The 21451-nt window shown below is 44.9% G+C and overlaps 1 protein-coding gene across 2 annotated transcripts in view; it reads left to right on the top strand.

Annotated features, from left to right (window-relative positions):
* Nucleotides 1-21451, top strand: part of LOC139227558 (NAD(P) transhydrogenase, mitochondrial-like) — a 90662-nt gene that overhangs the window by 59504 nt on the left and 9707 nt on the right. For both annotated transcript variants that reach the window (XM_070858404.1, XM_070858405.1), the window contains 5 exons: nt 3091-3324; nt 7262-7422; nt 9231-9410; nt 13292-13451; nt 18951-19032. In XM_070858404.1, the coding sequence (XP_070714505.1) occupies nt 3091-3324; nt 7262-7422; nt 9231-9410; nt 13292-13451; nt 18951-19032 (817 nt within the window). The remainder of the gene's footprint in view (nt 1-3090; nt 3325-7261; nt 7423-9230; nt 9411-13291; nt 13452-18950; nt 19033-21451) is intronic.

The following is a 21451-nucleotide window of genomic DNA, read 5'->3' as shown; positions in this document are numbered from 1 at the left end:
AAAGTTCTCACACACGACTGTCTCTTTAAAAATGGCCGAATGCAGACCGGGACGTGTACTGGGCAGGTGCACCCATAGCAGCCACGTAAAAAAAGTGTATTTTTTCCGCGCATGTGCAGAAGGGGTGTTCATCATTTTTTCGACTCGGATATTGGGCTAAAAGACAGGCTGCGTGGCACCAATTTCAAAAAAATAGAACGGGGAAACTTGCAAGTTATTTTTTTGGAATAGTCGGGGCCAAAAATAAACGGGCGTAACCCTTGCAATACACCAAAAAATGGCATTGGGGAAAATTGAGCCTTATGTGCTTAAAGTAGGAAGTACTCCACTTCCCAGGATTAAGATCCTTCACCTGATCACAATATATTTTGAGGAGGGACCATACACGTTGACATCCAAACACTAAAACCAAACCCAGGTTACTTCTCTCAGTAATTCAACAACACAATAAGCTTGTAATTCTTATTATACGTTATTAATATAGATGTTAAAATATCACTCTGATTGCTTTAGAGTGCAGAGTAGGTTATTTTAAATAATACTGCTAATTTGGGAACAAGATTAGTTACATGAAAGTAAATTTGAGGGAAAAGGATAATCTTTTTACGAACATGGTATCTGCCTTTAATGGCCATTGTGTTACTGGAAACATTTGTTTAAAGGAAATATTTGTTCAGACACTAATTCATTAATTCCTTCAAGGACGCAACAATATTTCCATCCTCAGAACAAGTGGATAAACAGGCTGTTTCTTGCAACCAGGATGTTCCATTAAAAAACTTCGCCCCTTTTACTGCTTGCTGAAATATCATCATTGTTTTGAAACTTGCCGTCTTATTGATATTGGTAGCTGTAATGATTTTCAAAGGTACCCAGAGAGTCCTGTAAAAGTTCAAGATCCAGATAGTTTATGTAACTAGAACAACAATGACAAAAATACGGCACTTGCTCACATCCATTGGAAACCCAATAGTTCAGCCTCCAGCTTTTTGAGAAATACCATACTGAAAATGTCACTTTGTATTGCAATGTTATGAAATGTATTTGTTCGTTTTGTGCAGGGCAACAATTTATTTCCCCACAGTTTGCAAACTTCCAGTCATACAGAACAAAAATTTAGTGCAGCTGGCAGTAGCACTAGCACGATCCAGACGGTTACATTAAAATAGGTTAGCACAAGGTCACCAGCATTAGAATTCGAAACCATTCACATATGAGTTCCATTACTGATTTACATTTCAACAGATTCGGGAAAACAGGATTGAAGACGTATTTAGAGAGCACAACATTCTATAACCTACTTAAGAATCTAAACCAGGGTATCCAGTGATTGCAGATCCGCCAAACTAAAGTTACACATGCTTTCCTTTCCTACCTTCAGAAATGCTCTTTCCTTAATTGTAATTTCATTTTTTTTCCCCTCCTCCTCCTCCTCCTCCTCCTCCTCCTCCTCCTCCTCCTCCTCCTCCTCCTCCTCCTCCTTCTCCTTCTCCTCCTTCTCCTCCTCCTCCTCCTCCTCCCCCTCCCCCCCCAAACAACTTTTCACAACCTCCCCCCCCCCCCCATATCCCAAATTGAAATGAGTAGTAGTCAAGGTATTGATAATTCACAACTGTTGTCTCACACACAGGAAGACAATGGGGTCTTTAGTCAAGTAAGCAAAGCAGCAGGATACTGTAATGTAACTTTGACACATCACGAGGCCAGCTGGACAAATTAGGAAGCCATAGAGGTGGATGAATGTGTGAACAATTTCGAGGGTCTCCCTGTTTCTTCACACAATGTGTGCTGCAGTACGTTGGCGATGAGCCGTGAGTTGATGGCTGCAATCCCCTATGTGTTCAGTTGCTGAATCTAGCCACACTGCTGGAGGGAGGCACTCCCTGGAGATCAAATACGTCCCAACAGGCAAGGCAGAAAATCAGAGAAAAAATAATCCCCGCACGACTCTCGCACACCATCTAATGGCCAGTTGAAGTACACGATACGTGCCAGGGATAAGATGTGTTGTGCAGTAAAATGGGGACAGAGCTGATAAAGAGAGGGAGTCCTGGACAACCCTGTGGCACTGTTGAGAGAAGTGGTGGAAAGGGAGAGATGGGGTCATCACATCAGTGTAGATCTGGAAGTTGACACCATGTCAGCAGATGATTCTGCCAAGAGACAGCATGTAGATGGGGAAGAAGAGATGGCCAAGGACAAGTCTTTGGAGGGGATTCCGGAGATGATGGTGTAGTGGTGAGAAGCTACCAATCACTTATAATGTGATGTATATCTACGTAAACTAGAGGTGGTCCAAAACTCGGCTGTCTGTGTCCTAACTCGCACCAAGTCCCGCTCACCCATCACCCCTGTGCTTGCTGACCAACATTGGTTTCCGGTTAAACAATGCCTCGATTTCAGAATTCTTATCCTTATTTTCAAATCCCTCCATGGCCTCGCTCCTCCCTATCTCTGTAACTCCTCCAGCCCCACACCCCCTCGCCCCGCCTCCCCCCAAGAGGGCCGCGCTGCTCTAATTGTGCCCTCCTGAGCATCCCTGATTAAAATTGCTCAACCATTGGTGGCTGTGCCTTCTGTTGCCTGGGCCCCAAGCTCTGGAACGCCCTCCCTAAGTCTCTCCGCCTCTCTACCTCTATTTCCTCCTTCGAGGCGCTCCTTAAAACCTATCTCTTTGACCAAGCGTGCTAATTTCTACTTGTGCAGCTCGGTGTCAAATTTTTATCGCATTATACTTCTGTGGAGTGCCTTGGGATGTTTCACTACGTTAAAGGCGCTATATGAATACATGTTGTTGTTGTTGTTATTGATGTATATATTTATTGAGCTTCAAGGAAGCAAACTCTCCCTTGGCCAATCTGGTCTACATGTGTTTGTAATTGACTCGTAATATGATCACGACAACTAGGAATGGGTAATAAATGCAGCCTGGCCACACCCCTAAAATATACAAGTTAAGTCATTGGCTTACGGACAAATAATTAGATCTAGTTGTCGCTCTCTGCTTGAGGTGGGTGGAAGAGGGAAATTAACATCATCGCATCCTGTTGGCTCTGAGTTTATGTTTTCTGTCTGATTCTTGTCCGTTAGGTCTCACCATCGCCAAACGCATCGAAATATCGGACCTCCCTCAGCTGGTTGCTGCATTTCACAGTCTAGTTGGTTTGGCAGCCGTTCTCACCTGCGTTGCCGAATACATGATTGAGTACCCACATCTTGATGTTCACCCTGCAGCAAATCTCATCAAGACTGTGGCTTATCTGGGCACTTTCATTGGTGGTGTGACATTTAGTGGTTCGCTGGTGGCTTACGGAAAGTTACAAGGTAACTTTTTTTTTCAAAAAAGTGTTTGAACTAAACTAGCTCATTGTAAAAGCTTTAGATTCCACCTTCTTTGAATAAAGACTAATTTTCAGTACTTAAGTTCTGAATGTATTTGTTGATAATATATATGTTGTATAGCCATACTGGGAATTTTTTAATTATATTCAAGAACAAGAGCTTTGTACAGCCCCAAATATAAAATAATTTTATTTCCGGTCAGCACGTGTGAAAACTTGAGCTCCATAACTATCTGCTACTTGTAAAATGCCCTGCATTTTGGAGGGAGAGTGTACGGAGAGGGAGTCTTCATAAAGGGTCAGCAAAGTGCTTAGAAATCCAAAAATGCTTTTTTTGATTTAAAGCATTGCTTTTTGTAAGCTACTTTTCATTGATAGAGCTGCCAGATTTCACAGACTGCATTGGAGATGGCTCATGCTGCTTGATCATCAGAATTGTCAAAATAATGATTAAAAGTATAGAGGAAATTGAAAAATCAAGATCCAATCATGTTTTTTAGCTAGTCATAGAGATTAAAAAGCAGTGCATCTATTGAAGGTAAAAAGCCATACAAGTAGTGGTCTCGACATTCACCCTCATATCTGCACCTCTTGAAATATTAGTTATTGGTTTAATTGGAGGATCAGCTATAAATCAAAGAGATCTGTTCGTTCAACTAAGTGTGATCCTGATAAAATTGGTTCAGTCTTTTCCACTGATGTACACTGATACAGTACAAAACGCTGCTGAACCCCTGCTCCCTTGGTGGAAATAAAGGGGAGGTCTGGCCCTCGATGCATCCAGAGTAATGTTGCTCTTTTCCCGGGCTCATAGCTTGCTCCTTGTGTGCGAGTAGATGACCACTCACTAAGATGGCCGACGATAATTTTGCAAAAAATACTTGCATGTTGCAAGAACTAAATCTGTTTTTACATATTGCAAGAGGCCTGCTTTAACAGTACCTATATATATATATATAGAATGGCGATACTCTCTAGCTGATTTGGACACTGAGGTGCATTGACTATAAAGTTGGGGTGCATCTTCATTTTGGTGCATTGTTGCTAAAATGGCACCAGTTCTGCTTTGTTTTAGTCATGATTATAAAATGTTCATGACTCCCAAAGCTGTCAAGTCAACTCCATATTAGTGAACAGAGTGATGGTCAACTTCTGACTCTAGAAAAAAGAGAAAGCTTTAGTTTAAGTTCAATATTAGACTTCCCAGGAATACTTTTTGACTTACTGGAGTTTTAATGGTTAACTCTACATATCTATCTATTGATAGGTTTAAAAAATATATCTGTTTACACTTCCTGTGAACTTTTCCCATTGTAAATTTCTATCATCATCATCATAGGCGGTCCCTCGAAATGGGGATGGCTTGCTTCCATGCCAAAAATTGATAAGTTCACAGGTGTTCCAATGAAGGACCTGAAGTTCTAGGTCCTGAACTACATGTTGAAGGGTGGAAGATGCCTGTGCGTGGATTTTTTTAATGTGCGGTGACCGTTGCACACCCAGCCACCACACGGGCTTGACAGAGCTAGGTCTTGGTCCAGTGGCAAAGATTACCCAAGAAAAACTGGAGCCCTGCTCTGCTGCACGGACCTAGCACACACACACATTGCAGTGTGAGCCCGCCCGTGCTGCCCTTGGCCCCGAACTCGCGCCTCTCCTGGACCCCGATCACATCGCTCTCCAGTCTCTCGCCGCTCCTTCGCCCCGACCTTGCCGCTCCTGCTGTATCTGCCCACGCTCCAATCACCGACCTGGACCTTGATGACGTCGCTCTTCGCTGCCTTCGCAGCTCGCGCTGCTCTCTCAAGTTGCACGCCTTCCCGCTGCTCCTGGGCCTCCACACATCCTCCTTTTGTGATCCTTTTAAATTTCTATATTCACATAATGGAAACTGTATGAATAATGGGATACCTCTTTTCCTCAGTGGAGGCAGTACAGTGCCACTTCTGGCAGGCAGGCGCAATTACACTATGACAAGTTTGCACAGGCAGTTTCCATTATAAACGTGGACATGGAAATACAAAAATAAGGACAGCATGTATGAATTTAAAAGGAGGATTGAGTTGCGGCCACACACTCTGGCCCAATTATCCCCAGCCCTCTAACCTATCATCACCTAAAGACCACGTATAGTCTTGTCACCCATGTGCAAAACAACATGAACCCCAATAAACCTTTCCTGTAATGCAACATCTACAGTTGTATTCCATGTGTGTGTGGGGCAGGGTGGTAAAAGGAGAGACAAGTGGCTGCTATCGACAGGCTGAAGATTATTTACTGCCTGTGTTGTGGGCCATATAGTGCTTTTTATTTCGCAGTAACTATGTGTACTGTCTCCCTTCTGCTGATGCATGCGCGGAAACGAGAGTTAGAACAAATATCACCGACCCCGCCCCAGCGCAATTCCTACTAACCCTTTTCTGCGCATGTGTCCAACACCACATTGCCTCCACTGAGCAGCCGAACACATCCGCCGAACCTCCCGCAGCGCCGGGGAGAGCGAGAGGCAGGCGGGGAGAGAGAGAGCTTGGGGGGTGGGGGGGGGGCTGGAGAGAGAGCTAGGGGGAGGAACAGCGAGGGAGAACCAGGGTGGGTGGGGTGGGCAGAGAGAGAGAGAGAGCTGGGGGGGGGAGGGGAGAGAAAGAGAGAGAGAGAGCTTGGGGGGGGGGGGGGTGGAATAGAGAGAGAGAGCTTGGGGGAGGGAATGGAGAGAAGGAGAGCTTTGGCGGGAGCAGAGAGAGAAAGCTTGAGCGGGGGGTGTGGAGAGAGAGCTTAGAGGCCTGAGGCACAGAGAGAGAGAGAGCCTGGGGCGGGGAGGGAGGAAGAGCCTGGGGATGTGTGGGCAGAGAGAGGGAGAGCTTGGGGGGGGGGGGGGCGGGGCGAGGGGGTGTGGAGAGGGAGCGAGAGAGAGAGAGCTGAGGGGGGGTGGAGCGAGAGCCTGGAGGGTGGCGAGGGGGCGGGGCGGTGGGGAGGGGGGAGAGAGAGAGCTAGGCAGGGGAGCGACAGAGAGCTGGGGGGTGGGGTGGAGGGAGGGAGAGAGAGCCTGGATTGTAGGGGGGGGGGGCGGTGAGAGAGAGAGAGCCTGAGTGGGAGGAGGGAGGGGAGAGAGCCAGGGTGGGGGCAGTGAGGGGAGGGACAGAGGGGTGGGGGGGGGCGGAGAGAGAGAGCCTGCGGGGGGAGGTGGCAGGGGGGAAAGGATAGAGAGAGAGTGCTTGGGAGTGGAGCAGAGAGAGAGAGCTGGGGGGGTGGGGGCGTGGAGGAGAGAGAGAGAGAGCCGGAGGGGTGGTGGGGGGGATTGGGAGAGAGAAAGAGCCTGGATGTGGGGGGCGCTGGGTGAGAAAGAGAGCCTGGGGGGGGGGAGAGAGAGAGAGAGACACAGGTGGGGAATCGGGGCGAGAGGGAACTTGGGGAAGACACATCATATTCTTCCAATCCCCTGGTGCGTGTGTTAACAATCCGCATACAAAGCCCCATCGTTGGGTGGGGGGAGGGGGTGTAATATCTTGCACTTGGGTAAGGGTCTTCAGCTGGCGGAGGGATGCACACACTAGGATAAGGGACTTCGGCTGGAATTTGGTGGCTTTTGGGGAGATCTATCCTCTGTGGCTTCTGAAGTCAAAATGGATCGAATTACAAATTGGAAATTCACTCAGAACTTGGGCTGGGCAGTTCCAGTTACACATTTCAGAAGAATTTCAGGGTGTGGCTTATCCTCCAAGGGAACCAATCAGAAACTGCTGCATTTCAGTTAATACAAAAAGACGCATCCTTTTTATTTTCAAAATTCACCTATTTTTCTAAATGAGAATCTCACATGGTTCCAAATTGCTTTCAAACTGATTAACTAAAAATCTATTTAGTAACATAATTATTTTAACCAATTTACCGGTGAATAGCTCAAGTTTGCTTCTTGCTTACAGGCATCCTGAATTCCGCTCCACTTATGTTACCTGGGCGGCACTACCTGAATGCTGGATTGATGGCAGCCTCAGTGGGCGGATTAGTGCCATTTATGCTGGATCCCAGTTATACCACAGGCATGACCTGCCTGTTAAGTGTCTCTGCTCTGTCAACAATCATGGTATGAAGAAATTACATCTGCTGTATTTGTTGAATGAACTAATATGATCACGTCTTACAGATTGGAGCTGATTTTACTCAAGACAAATATAATCTGCTACCATCGCATGTAGAGGATATTCGATATTTCCACAAGTGTGTCAAATCAGTGTAAGAAACCAGGCATTTCAGTCTGGCAGGAAGGGCTTCCGTGTTTTATCATCTTCCCTGCGTTTCTTGGGTTCAAAATGTACTGTCTTTTTAAACTGGAAACATTGATGTAACTGTCAGATGATATTCTTCCATGGCATCCCAAAGCAGCCTGGGTGTTGGTTAACACCACACTTAGCACGTAATCTTAAGTTATCTGAAACAGCAATCAACAAAGCAAATAGAATACTGAACTCCAAGCCTAAACCAATGGCGTATAAGTCAAAGGAGATTAGCTGGAAATGTGTATTGTTCTATTAGATCTCACTTTGGTCCTGTCAAATTTTGGTCACAAGAGAAAGAGATCCACAGAAGAGTCAGAAATCTGATCCCCCGCCCCCCCCCCTTGCCCCCCCCCCCCCCCCCGTGTTAGTGGTCCAAAGATGAAGGAACATTGGAGAAACAAACTGGGGGGTAAATTGCCACAATTTATAACTCTGTTAGTGTCTCCGGGGGGGGGGGGGGCGTGCGCAAGATATTTTTCACCCGGGGGAGGGGGGCGCTATCGCCTCCTGGGTGTTTGCGGAGGCGTCCCGCGGTTAGTGCCCCGGGCCGCTGTGCAACCGTTGATGATGTCATCATCGTGCGCACCGACCCCCTCACACCGCCCCGCACTGACCCCTTAGCGCCCTGCGGGGGAAAGTGTCCCGTGGGCCGCAAGGCTGGCTGACATCCGCTCTCGGGGCGCCCTGGGGCAGCCATCTTATTTTTCATCGGACGACTCTCGGGTCGGCGTGACGATGGCGGCCCTAGTTGTGGGGCTGCCATCGTGCAGCTCGGCACTTCGTCGCACGCTGCCCTGGGGGCCCAATGGAGGCCCTCCGAGGCCGCGCAGAGGGCCTTCCCCTTTAAGCACTGCGTGGAACACCTGCGTACTGCTGGCCTCGCTGCCCCAGTGTAACGCCCTGGTTACCACCCCCCTAAGGAAGTGGAGTGCATGAGATTGCGCTCCACTTCCTTTTGAGGGGCGGCAAGTCCAATTCAGCGGCAGGGGCGGGACTTCCACACCGGGCGCTAAAAGTCCTGGCCCTGGAGGGTTACCGCCCCCAATCGGGGCGCAGGCATTTTCGCCTCCTTCGACTCTTCAGCCGTGAAGAGGAAGCATTTCTCTCGATTTCCTGTTTCAGCCAACCGTGAACTAGAACAAGCGCCATAGGTTCAAATGGATGAAAAGCCATTTTAGAACTGGTGTCAGTAAGAATTTCTTTGCACCCAAATCGATCAAAATTTGGAACAGACTTCAGGAAAGGGTAGTGGAGGCAAAAAACTGTTCACCAACTGTCTTTGGAACCTGTAGGATTGACTTTCTAGAGAGATAAACAGAAATAGTTCAGCTGGCCTTCCATGTCTCCATCGCTTGCAAACTGTGAAAATATGAAATGTAGTTGTCAGCTGATGGGAGTAATATTTAATAGCAATGAATGCTAAAATAAAGTTTTTGAAATTCTAACTTGAGCAAATTGTCATCAAGTCGCAGTTCTGTTTCTTGATTTTATTCAACGCTAGTCACTGTTCTAATTACAGGTGACAACAATATCCATTATAGGAATTTATCCATGAAATTTAGGAGTGAAAAATATAACTGCATTATAATACTGTTGTATCCTGTTTTGTGTCTAGGGTGTGACTCTCACATCTGCCATTGGGGGAGCTGACATGCCTGTTGTGATCACTGTGTTAAACAGTTATTCTGGTTGGGCCCTGTGTGCAGAAGGTTTTCTCTTGGACAACAATTTAATGACAATCGTTGGTGCACTGATAGGATCATCTGGTGCTATCCTCTCCTACATCATGTGTGTGGTAAGACTTTATTTTTTTTAAAACCTTGGAATTATAATGCTGCCTTCCAAATTGGACCATTGTGGGTTTAAGCTCAAGGTTATTTGTAGTTATTTGGCCCTCCGGTTTTTTTCGGCGCACCTCCGAGCCCCCGCCGACATTTTTGATCAGAAGCAGTGCCCCCCAAAAATACCTGCGATCATGGCCGATTCTCGGGCCACCTGTGGAGCTGGTGTGGCGCAGAAGGAAGAGAGGGGGGGGGGGAGGAGCTAGGTTTCGCGCTGAAAACAGTGCCGGGACCTCTGCACATGGGCGTTTCGGCAAACACGCGCTGCAGGCTGTGTGGGAGGGGCCAAAGCACGCCATCCCTAGCCCTGGCCGAATGGGCTTCCTCATCGGCGGCCTGCTGCGTTCGCTAAGGTAAGAGTTCTATTTTTTATTATTTACTGATTGATTTTAGTGCTTTAGGTGCAGGGTTCCTTCTATTTTTTTAATGTTATTTATTGATTGCTTATTACTTTGGTCTTGGTGCTTTCGGTGCAAGATTCCTTCTATTTTATTTGTTAATGAATTGCTTATTACTTTTTGTGCTTTGTTTGATGCTTTGGTGGTGCTTTAAATGTAGTTAATTGCGCCGATTCCTTAACTGTAAGTAAGGTCTTTCTGTGCGGACAAAAGTGGACACATACGCTGCCCTAAGTTAGTTTAGTACAACTTTTTTCTGGTCAAATTGGCATAAATGGTGTAAGTGGTAAGACTGCTTTGTGTTATTTGTCTAAATATGGAAATGAAAAGAAGCAACATATGAAAATACTTTGCTTTTAAAGTTGCTACGTAAATAAACATTGCACAGTGCCGTCATGCAGTGAATGATTACATTGCTGTGTAAACTCGGACTCAGCTCACCTGGGGTATAACTTTGTCTGGGCTTGTTTTCAGACTCTCTATAAATGTAGGTTGTTGAAGTTACACAGGTGGTTATTTACACAGGGGTCCCTTTGACTAGTGGACTGCTGCAGGGCTCAGTGCTGGGACCCCAGCTCTTTACAATATACATCAATGATTTGGATGAAGGAATTGAGTGTAATATCTCCAAGTTTGCAGATGACACTAAACTGGGTGGCAGTGTGAGCTGTGAGGGGGCGCTAAGAGGCTGCGGGGTGACGGGTTAGGTGAGTGGGCAAATGCATGGCAGATGCAGTATAATACAGATAAATGTGAGGTTATCCATTTTGGGGGCAAAAACACGAAGGCAGAATATTATCTGAATGGCGGCAGATTAGGAAAAGGGGAGGTGCAGCGAGACCTGGGTGTCTTGATTCATCAGTCATTGAAGGTTGGCATGCAGGTACAACAGGCGGTGAAGAAGGCAAATGGTATGTTGGCCTTCATAGCTAAGGGATTTGAGTATAGGAGCAGGGAGGTCTTACTGCAGTTGTACGGGGCCTTAGTGAGGCCTCACCTGGAATATTGTGTTCAGTTTTGGTCTCCTAATCTGAGGAAGGATGTTCTTGCTATTGAGGGAGTGCAGCGAAGATTCACCAGACTAATTCCAGGGATGGCTGGACTGTCATATGAGGAGAGACTGGATCAACTGGGCCTTTATTCACTGGAGTTTAGAAGGATGAGAGGGGATCTCATAAAAACGTATAAGATTCTGACGGGATGGGACTGGACAGGTTAGATGCAGGAAGAATGTTCCCGATGTTGGGGAAGTCCAGAACCAGGGGACATAGTCTTAAGATAAGGGGTAGGCCTTTTAGGACGGAGATGAGGAGAAACTTCTTCACTCAGAATTGTTAACCTGTGGAATTCCCTGCCGCAGAGAGTTGTTGATGCCAGTTCATTGGATATATTCAAGAGGGAGTTAGATATGGCCCTTACGACTAAGGGGATCAAGGGGTATGGAGAGAAAGAGGAAAGGGGTACTGAGGGAATGATCAGCCATGATCTTATTGAATGGCGGTGCAGGCTCGAAGGGCCGAATGGCCTACTCCTGCACCCATTTTCTATGTTTCTAAGTGGCTGGGAACACCCCCTTTTGGGGAAAAAAAAACTGACCTAACAAAAAACTTAACTAACTCACTTACACTGGTGCAAATTAAATGGCCATATTTGCAACTAAAAAGATAAACGAAAAATTAAGTTACACCAAAAAAAAAGGTGCAACTCATGGGGAAATTTGAGCCCAATGTGTGGCAAGTAGTTTTAGGTTTCAACAGCTTTAAATTTTGAATCAAAAATTATTCATAAATAGTTTTATTAAGGTTTAAAATATTTTTTCAGTTAGCAGCATTTAATAGCTCCTGCTTACCATACGAACTCCATCTTGTAGCCTGCTTGCTTGTGCAGTCTAGATCCAACTGGTTTTCTTATGGATACACTTTTTTCAGATGCATCATTAGGGAAACATCTTTGAATTATGTGCTTAAACTGATGTGAAACATTGATGGTTACTGAAGTATTGGAGCATCTATAATGATTTAGACATTGGATGACACCAAATTGAGGGGTGGGTGGGGGGGGTGGGTGAGTCAATACTGAGGAGGACTGCAACAAATCACAGGGGGACATTAGTAAACTTACAGAATGGACATATAATTGGCAAATGAAGTTCAATGTGAGGTATTACATTTTGGTAGGAATAATAGGGAGGTCATTTATTACATTGAGGGTGCGAGTCTAGGGGTTGAGGAACAAAGAGATCTCGGAGTACAAATACACCAATCACTGAAGATTGCGACACAGGTTAGCAAGGCCATAAAAAAAGCAAACAAGCACTCGGGTTTATTTCTAGAGGAAAAGAATTGAAAAGTAGGTAAGTTATGCTAAATCTGTATCGAACCTTGGTTCGAGCACACGTGGAGTACTGCGTATAGTTCTAGTCGTTGTATTATAAAAAGGATATAGAGATACTGTAAAGGGTGCAGAGAAGATTTACAAGGATGATACCAGAAATGCGAGGGTATACATATCAGGAAAGGATGAACAGGCTGAAAAAAGAAGGCTAAGGGGTGACCTAATTAAGGTCTTTAAAATTATGAACGGTTTTGATAGAATGGATAGAGAGAGAATGTTTCCACTTGTGGGGAAGAGCATAACTAGAGATCATCAATATAAGATAATCACCAAGAAATCCAATAGGGAATTCAGAAGAAACTTCTTTACCCAAAGAATGGTGTAAATGTGGAACTCGCTACCACAGGGAGTGGTTGAAGCGAATAGTATCGATGCATTTAAGGAGAGGCAAGTCAAGCATATGAGGGAGAAGGGAATAGAGGGTTATGCTGATGGATTTAGATGAGGTAAGACGGGAGGAGGCTTGAGTGCAGCATAAATGCCGGCATGGACTAGTTGGGTCGAATGGCCTGTTTCAGTGCCGATTATCGTACATAATCCTGTGTCAATACTCATATATTTTTTTCAGATCTGTTTGTCACACTGCGTTGAATTTCAACAATTCCTCTTGGGCTGCTAATTTGGAAAAACACCATACTGTTCTGAAAGGCCATTACATAATGAAATGAAAAATGGGGTTATATTTTTCACCTTGAGCACCAAGCATAAAAGGATTATAATGTGATGGCATGTTTATTTCTTCAAGATAGTGATTTGCGTGGCAAATATCCTTTTTCATAAAAATTGTGAAAAATCAGTGCATGTTATGTTTACAAAATCTCTGAAATGTGTTCACTGCAAAACTGTTGCAGCCTTCCAAGTGTCTGAATAGCTTTGTACTGCCAACAAGACAATTACAAACTAACAAATGTGAAAGTTACCAGTCATATACTTGTCAGTCACCAGAAACCACCAAGCCAGTATGAAACTTTTCTGATTCCTGCGTACTGACGTATCTTTCGGTACATTGACTATTTAAACTACCTGGATGCTTTACATTTCAGGCCATGAATCGTTCACTCCCCAATGTTATCTTGGGTGGATATGGAACATCGTCCACTGGCGCAGGCAAACCTATGGAAATTGTTGGAACTCACACTGAGGTTAATGTGGATCAGGCTATTGATATGATCAAAGAGGCCAACTCGATTATCATTACACCAGGTAAGAGTTTCTGCAATCACTGATTTGCAACTAATGGGAGTTTTAAACCACTGAAGCTAGAAACAGATCTTATTTCTTATGCTCATTAAAATGTAACCACATCTGAGAATAAGTGTTTATAACATACAAATTTATCATTAATAAAATAAATATATTTGCTTCCTTTTGTTTTTAAAAATAAACTTAATTACATGGACTATTTTTCTTTTAACTCTACTTCAAGCCAAACATCCTACAAATGTATGGTTAACATTTCTCTAGCTAGAGGTAGTTGACCATATACAGCAGACACCTCAAATCACTGGAGAAATACCACCAACGATGTCTCAGCAAGATCCTGCAAATCCCCTGGGAGGACAGATGCACCAATGTCAGTGTTCTCGATCAGGCCAACATCCCCAGCATCGAAGCACTGACCACACTCGACCAGCTCCGTTGGGCAGGCAACATTGTCCGCATGCCCGACACAAGACTCCCAAAGCAAGTGCTCTACTCGGAACTCCTACACGGCAAGCGAGCCCGAGGTAGGCAGAGGAATCCCTGGTCGAAGACCGCCCAGGTGGGGGAAGAGCATCCGGGAGGGTGCTGAGCACCTCGAGTCTCGTCGCTGAGAGCATGCAGAAAACAAGCGCAGGCAGCGGAAGGAGCGTGCGGCAAACCAGACTCCCCACCCACCCTTTCCTCCAACGACTGTCTGCCCCATCTGTGACAGAGACTGCAATTCCCGTATTGGACGCGACAGCCACCTGAGAACTCACTTTTAGAGTGGAAGCAAGTCTTCCTCGATCTCGAGGGACTGCCTATGATGATGATGAGCTAGAGGTAAAACATAATTAATAACGTGTAGTGATTATGGAGGAAAATCAAGGTAAATGTGATAATATAATCAAAATTTTTCTGAGGCATTAATTATTGGCATCTGCACTACCTTAGTGCCATAATAATTCCTTTTGACTTCGTTGAAAAGCAATAAGCAAAATGTTTTTATTCGATGTCAAATTGATGACGTGTTTTAATAGGGTGAATAAGGAGAAACTGTTTTCATTGGCAGGACAGTTGGTAACCAGAGGACATTATTTGAAGATAATTGGTACAAGAATTTTGCTGTTTATTACTAGTCCATATATTACTCTACTCCATATCCCTCTTGCTAAAATGTTTTCTGTAAAAGAACATTGGGCCATAATTTACTGTAGTAGCGTCTGCCATTAGTTAGACTTGCCCTTGCCCGTTTCATCGCGATGATATTTTGCGTGGCAAGTTGCTGAAAGTGTGAGCTGATAACGTTGCAGCGTGGGAAACGGGATCTGGCACCCGACTGATCTCTGTATTTCCTTAACCAATCAGATTGAAGGATTGTGAAATTAACAGTGAAGGAAGTGTAAGTTAGAATGGGTGAATTCAATGCCACATCAGGTACAGAAAGAGAGGAAAAGAAATACTGGATTAAGAGGAGAGAAATAAAAGTGTGCCAGAGAGATTGTTTGGCAGTAATGAACAATTATCGCGTATTTAAAAGGGTACTTAGACTGAAATGGACAAGATTTAACTTTCAGTGGCGAGTTTAGTTTATATCTACCGCACAAATACAGCAGCTCCATGCTGTGCATTTCAATGGTGAGCCAGACAGCGAGAGGCCATTTCCGTGAACCTAACGGCGGAGCAGTGCATCTCCAATAGCAACTTTTGGATTTCCACGTTTAACCTCACATCGACCCTCACCTGAAGTTGCTGTATTTATGGCCCATCATGTTAATTGATTTCTCCCATCACTATTCGTTGATCCAGGTTGGTTTTATTTCCCAACCCCCTCTTCCTAGTTCAAATACCCGATCACTTCCCTATTTACATTCACACTCTCCCTGTTCAGATGTAGCCTATCCTTGCACAATAGCTCTCCTCTGTCACAGAGCATGTGGCAATGCCCAACAAACTGGAATTCCTCTTCTAGACACCTGCCTTTTGCCTTGTATTGATTACCCTATTCTTCTTATCCTTCCCTATTATAGGGCATGGCTGGGGAAGTAATCCTGAGCAGTTCTAATCTCTTCTCTTCATTTTTCAGGACTCCGGGCCTTGCTTTACCTTCATTGTTGGTTCCCACATGGACCATGGTGACTGGTTCCTCTCTCTCCCCGTAACACTGGGAGGATTAATGCATCCAGGACTGTTGGTCGGGACTGCGAAAGGTTGCGCCAAACCTTTAATTATTGAATCCCTTATAGAAACATAGAAATTTACAGGGCAGAAGGAGGCCATTTCGGCCCATTGTGTCCACGCTGGCCAACAAAGAGTCACACGACCCTCGGTCTGCAGCCCTGAAGGTTACATATAAACCAATGAACAATGGTGGAAAGGCAAAGAGCACCCAGCCCAACCAATCCGCCCCACGCAACTGTGACACTGAAACATTCTACACTCCACCCCAACCAGAGCCATGTGATCTCCTGGGAGAGGCAAAAACCAGATAAAAATCCAGGCCAATTTAGGGAGAAAAAATATCTGGGAAAATTCCTCTCCGACCCATCCAGGCGATCGAAACTAGTCCAGGAGATCACATTGGCCGCATTCGATTCCCTGTAGTACTTACCATTATATCTGCTGCATTATCACTACTGTATTTGTGTTACTCATCTTCCCTGAGCCGTTGGTTGGTGTCATTGATATTTATTTGATGGCTCTGCCCAGCATCCTCTGAAGCATTCAATCCTGTTCAAACGTTTCCTTTCCGTCTCTCCACCTGTCTCATAGTGTTTAATCTTTTCTCCGAAACTGCCTGTTCCATATCTCTCGGCAGTGCAACTGTCCTCAAGCTCCAAGCTTCTCTCCCTCCCTAATCTGTCGGAATGTCTCCATCTCCTTCTTAAGTGCTGAGATTTTGAGTATCAGCAGTGTGAGTTGGAGACACTGCTGATACACTGCTGAGACCTGCTCACCCAACTCAACACCACTGCTGGAAACTCCCACATTTTACAGGATTGTCACATCACAGTCCCTTCCTGTGCTGCCATTTTTTGTTTAATTAGTCTGTTCTACTTTTAAAGTTTAAGTGTATCTAATATCTAGTCTGCTTCGCGCCTCCCCCTCGGCACCACTGAATTCCCACTCTCTCCAAATTCCCATTTTAGAAGTCCTTATTCTCACTCTGTTCCCACCTCACCCGTTACCAGCTCACTTCCGTGCAAGACCAAGTGCCACAGAAGTGTTGGTATCACTTCACATAGAAACATAGAAAATAAGTGCAGGAGTAGGCCATTCGGCCCTTCTAGCCTGCACAGCCATTCAATGAGTTCATGGCTGAACATGCAACTTCAGTACCCCATTCCTGCTTTCTCACCATACCCCTTGATCCCCCTAGTAGTAAGGACTACATCTAACTCCTTTTTGAATATATTTAGTGAATTGGCATCAACAACTTTCTGTGGTAGAGAATTTCACAGGTTCACCACTCTCTGGGTGAAGAAGTTTCTCCTCATCTCTGTCCTAAATGGCTCACCCCTTATCCTTAGACTGTGACCCCTGGTTCTGGACTTCCCCAACATTGGGAACATTCTTCCTGCATCTAACCTGTCTAACCTCGTCAGCATTTTAAACGTTTCTATGAGATCCCCCTCTCATTCTTCTGAACTCCCTATGTTAAGGGACCTGGCATTGGATAACCAGAGATACACCTAGTGAGACATATCTTGCCAATACCTTTGAATGTGCGGCACATCTGGGGGTTCAAGGCAGAGATTGTGTTCTGGGTTCCTGAAGAGAAACCCAATTTTATTTTTTAATTAAATGCAGCCCCTTATAAATGGGACCACTGAGAGCCTTCTGTTTCCGAGGTGAAGACACCTCCCCCGGCCTGATACTTTCTGGTTACATCCATCCACCGTGGCTCCATATCCCTTAATACCTTTGTCGAGCAAAAATATATTGATCTCAGATTTATAATTATTATTCGAGCTGGCATCTACTGCTTTTTGTGTGAGAGAGTTCCACACTTCTGGCACCCTTTGTGTGATGGAGTATTTCCTAACCTCTTCTGGCTGGCCTAACTCTGATTTTAAGGTTGTGTTCCCTTGCCCTAGGCTTCCCCACCAGCAGAAAAGGTTTTTTTTAACTACCGTAACAATTCCTCTCAAATCCTAAAAATCTCAATCAAGTTACCTTCTATATTCCATGGAAAAGAAGCCTAGTTTATGTAATCTCTCCTCATAATTTAACTGTTGGTGCCCTGATAACATTCTGGTACAGCTATGGAGAGAACCCAAGCATGGGATTCGTTTCGGATTGTTCTAGCAAATGCAATGTGCCGAATGGCTAACTTGTCTCAGGGACTGGAAAAGTTAGATGCGGGAAGACTGTTCCCGTTGTTGGGGAAGTCCAGAACCAGGGGACACAGTTTTAGGATAGTGGGAAGGATTTTTAGGACTAAAATGGGGAGAAACTTCTTCACTCAGAGAGTTGTTAACCTGTGGAATTCCCTGCCGCAGAGAGTTGTTGATGCCAGTTCATTGGATATATTCAAGAGGGAGTTAGATATGGCCCTTACGGCTAAAGGGATCATGGGGTATGGAGAGAAAGCGGGAATGATCAGCCATGATCTTATTGAATGGTGGTGCAGGCTCGAAGGGCCAAATGGCCTACTCCTGCATATATTTTCTATGTTTCTATGTAACTCCAGTGAATACAAGCCCAGTTGATCCAGTCTTTCTTGATATGTCAGTCTCGCCATCCCGGGAATCAGTCTGGTGAACCTTCGCTGCACTCCCTCAATAGCAAGAATGTCCTTCCTCAAGTTAGGAGACCAAAACTGTACACAATACTCCAGGTGTGGCCTCACCAAGATCCTGTATAACTGTGCTAACACCCCCCTGCCCCTATACTCAAATCCCCTCGCTATGAAGGCCAACATGCCATTTGCTTTCTTAACCGCCTGCTGTACCTGCATGCCAACCTTCAATGACTGATGTACCATGACACCCAGGTCTCGTTGCACCTCCCCTTTTCCCACCTGTCAGTTTATTCAGGATTGCCTATTGAATCTAAAAAGCCATCAGTTGCAGCAAAATAACTTCTGTGGCTGTGAGCTCCTTCAGAATGATCAATTCAAGAGATATTTCATAAACATGTTGCAGTGCTCTGCGATATTACACCAATTTCAAATTAGGCTAAGTACCACCTCCAGTTAACATTGGAACTTATTAAAAATTTGAGTTTGTGATGTTCCTGCTGCTCTCTGATTTGCAAGATTGATTATTGAGAGTCGGGCAGTAGCCATCACCGCCAGTCATTAAATCCAGTCGAAGATTTCAGTGGGGCTCCTTATTGTGCCAGCAAGTATGCTGCCAGAAAAGATGCATTTTAATGCTGGGGTAAAACCCAGGCGAACACGGATTGTCAGTAATGAAATTTATGCTGTTATGCTCTAAAACACCATCAGTTTTCAAAACAAAAAATTGCAATAGTTTAATTCAGGAACAAACATACTCACGACATTGTGTTACACAGGTTGGGGCTTGTGTGCTGCAAAGGCTCAGTATCCAATAGCTGACATGGTGAAGATGCTTATTGAACTGGGCAAGCAGGTCAGGTAAGCACTTGCTTTTCTCCAGTACTGTGTTTCCGTATCCATTATGGGCAGAAACTGATTTTTGACTAAATCTCAGGTTAGTCTCAAGAGGGGATCTCATAGAAACATATAAGATTCTGACGGGACGAGGCAGGAAGAATGTTCCCGATGTTTGGGAAGTCCAGAACCAGGGGACATAATCTAAGGATAAGCGGTAAGCCATTTAGGACTGAGATGTGGAGAAACTTCTTCACTCAGAGAGTTGTTAACCTGTGGAATTCCCTACCGCAGAGAGTTGTTGATGCCAGTTCATTAGATATATTCAAGAGGGAGTTAGATATGGCCCTTACGGCTAAAGGGATCAAGCAGTATGGAGAGAAAGCAGGAAAGGGATACCGAGGGAATGATCAGTCATGATCTTATTGAATGGTGGTGCAGGCTCGAAGGGCCGAATGGCCTACTCCTGCACCTATTTTCTATGTTTCTATGTGTGCTGGGAATTTGCTACTTGATTGGCTGCCATGACATGACGGTGGGTGATTGGTGGAAACACTCTTTACATGCCTATCCAGGATGTCGCTTGATCTTCTGCCAAAGTTACAGTGGCTTAGCGAGAGAATCCCCAAGCAATTTTCTGGTGAAGGAGACAAAGTTTATTTCAATTTTGCGAAAACTGGAAGACCCAGTCGTACAGTTCTGTGATGCACTGTGACCGTGAACAATAAGCACAGGTGAGAGATAAAAGACGGCGATTAAGGAGGCAAAATAAAACATTTAGTATCCAACATCTGGTAACAGGATAAATATACTGCACTCCTGAGTATTTTCAGCAGGTCTGTCTCCTGTTGCTATACTTCTGTTTTTCGGAGCAAAATAGTTCTGTGATTTTTGACACACAGAGAAGACCTCCAACTCAACCTGTTTGACTTAAATGGGAATAGACAGTTAATTCTGTGCTGGTCAAAGCTATGGGATGCCAATACATTAGCAATTGATAGACTATCTCCGTCTTGGTAGACGAAGTTACTTTCTGCTGCCGTCTTATTCCCTCATATCTCCAAAGTACAAATAGAGAAGGAGAAGAGCAGATATTTCTTCATGGTCCTTTGCTGCGTTAAACAAATAACCATAGGATACATTTCTGATCCCAGTGTTGCATTGGATTTAAAGTAGGCACTGAGAGCTCACCAAATCGGGAGGGTGGGGAAACAGTACAGGAAACTTAAAGGTGAGTGACCACATATGGGATAAAATTGTTTCAACCTTTCCTTGGCCTCAAATATTTGAGAGATGTTTTTCAGCTTTTCGAAATGCTGTATAGGGGAAAAGGAAATGGCTATCCATAAGAAAAGGCATAACCAACATCGAGCCAGCAAATTGAGTCTTTGGGCAATTGATGGGAGTGGTGTAGTGCCTGAACGCCTTGTTTGTTGGATACTGAAGTCAAGAAGTTGCTCGGTGATGGTGTGCAGAGGGTTATCCTCAAGGGTGCAGTGTTCCTATCCGGAGGTGGGAGGGCTCAATGCCCACATAACCTGGCAACAGATGGGGAAGAATGTTGCATAGAAACATAGAAAATAGGTGCAGGAGCAGGTCATTCGGCTCTTCGAGCCTGCACCACCATTCAATATGATCATGGCTGATCATGCAACCTCAGTACCCCACCCCTGCCTTCTCTCCATACTCCCTGATTCCTTTCGCCGTAAGGGCCACATCTAACTCCCTTTTGAATATGTCCACCGAACTGGACTCAACAACTTTCTGTGGCAGAGAATTCCACAGGTTCACAACTCTCTGAGTGAAAAAGTTTCTCCTCATCTCGGTCCTATATGGCTTACCCCTTATTTTAGACTGTGACCCCTGGTTCTGGACTTACCCAACATCGGGAACATTCTACCTGCATCTAACCTGTCCAGTCCCATCAGAATTTTATACGTTTCTATGAGATCCCCTCTCATTCTTCTAAATTCCAGTGAGTATAAGCCTAGCCGATCCAGTCTTTCCTCATATGTCAGTCCTGCCATCCCGGGAATCAGTCTGGCGAACCTTCGCTGCACTCACTCAATAGCAAGCATGTCCTTCCTCAGATTAGGAGACCAAAAGTGCACACAATACTCAAGCAGACCCTAACTGAGCTGCCAAACAAAGAGGACCCAACCCTACTATTTACCAAATGCATGCCTCAAGTATACATGCAACAGAGTCAATGAAAGGGCATTGGGGCGAAAGAAAGAAAATATTCTAAAGTGTTCAGGGTAGGCAAAACTAAAAACAACAGAGAAAGTCCCAGAAACGGATTAAAATCATGAACAGAGGAATATAGTTGAACATGCAAAGGACATGAACAAAATGTTTTAAGTAGATCAAGAGAAGTGAACGGAGGGATGTTGGTCCAGAGGGTAGGTGGTGTCGGAGGTCAGTGAAGTGATACAATTACTAA

The sequence above is a fragment of the Pristiophorus japonicus genome, chromosome 17, assembly GCF_044704955.1.
Source record: "Pristiophorus japonicus isolate sPriJap1 chromosome 17, sPriJap1.hap1, whole genome shotgun sequence".
Taxonomy (NCBI): Eukaryota; Metazoa; Chordata; class Chondrichthyes; family Pristiophoridae; genus Pristiophorus; species Pristiophorus japonicus.
This window is presented reverse-complemented; position numbering and strand designations above follow the sequence as displayed.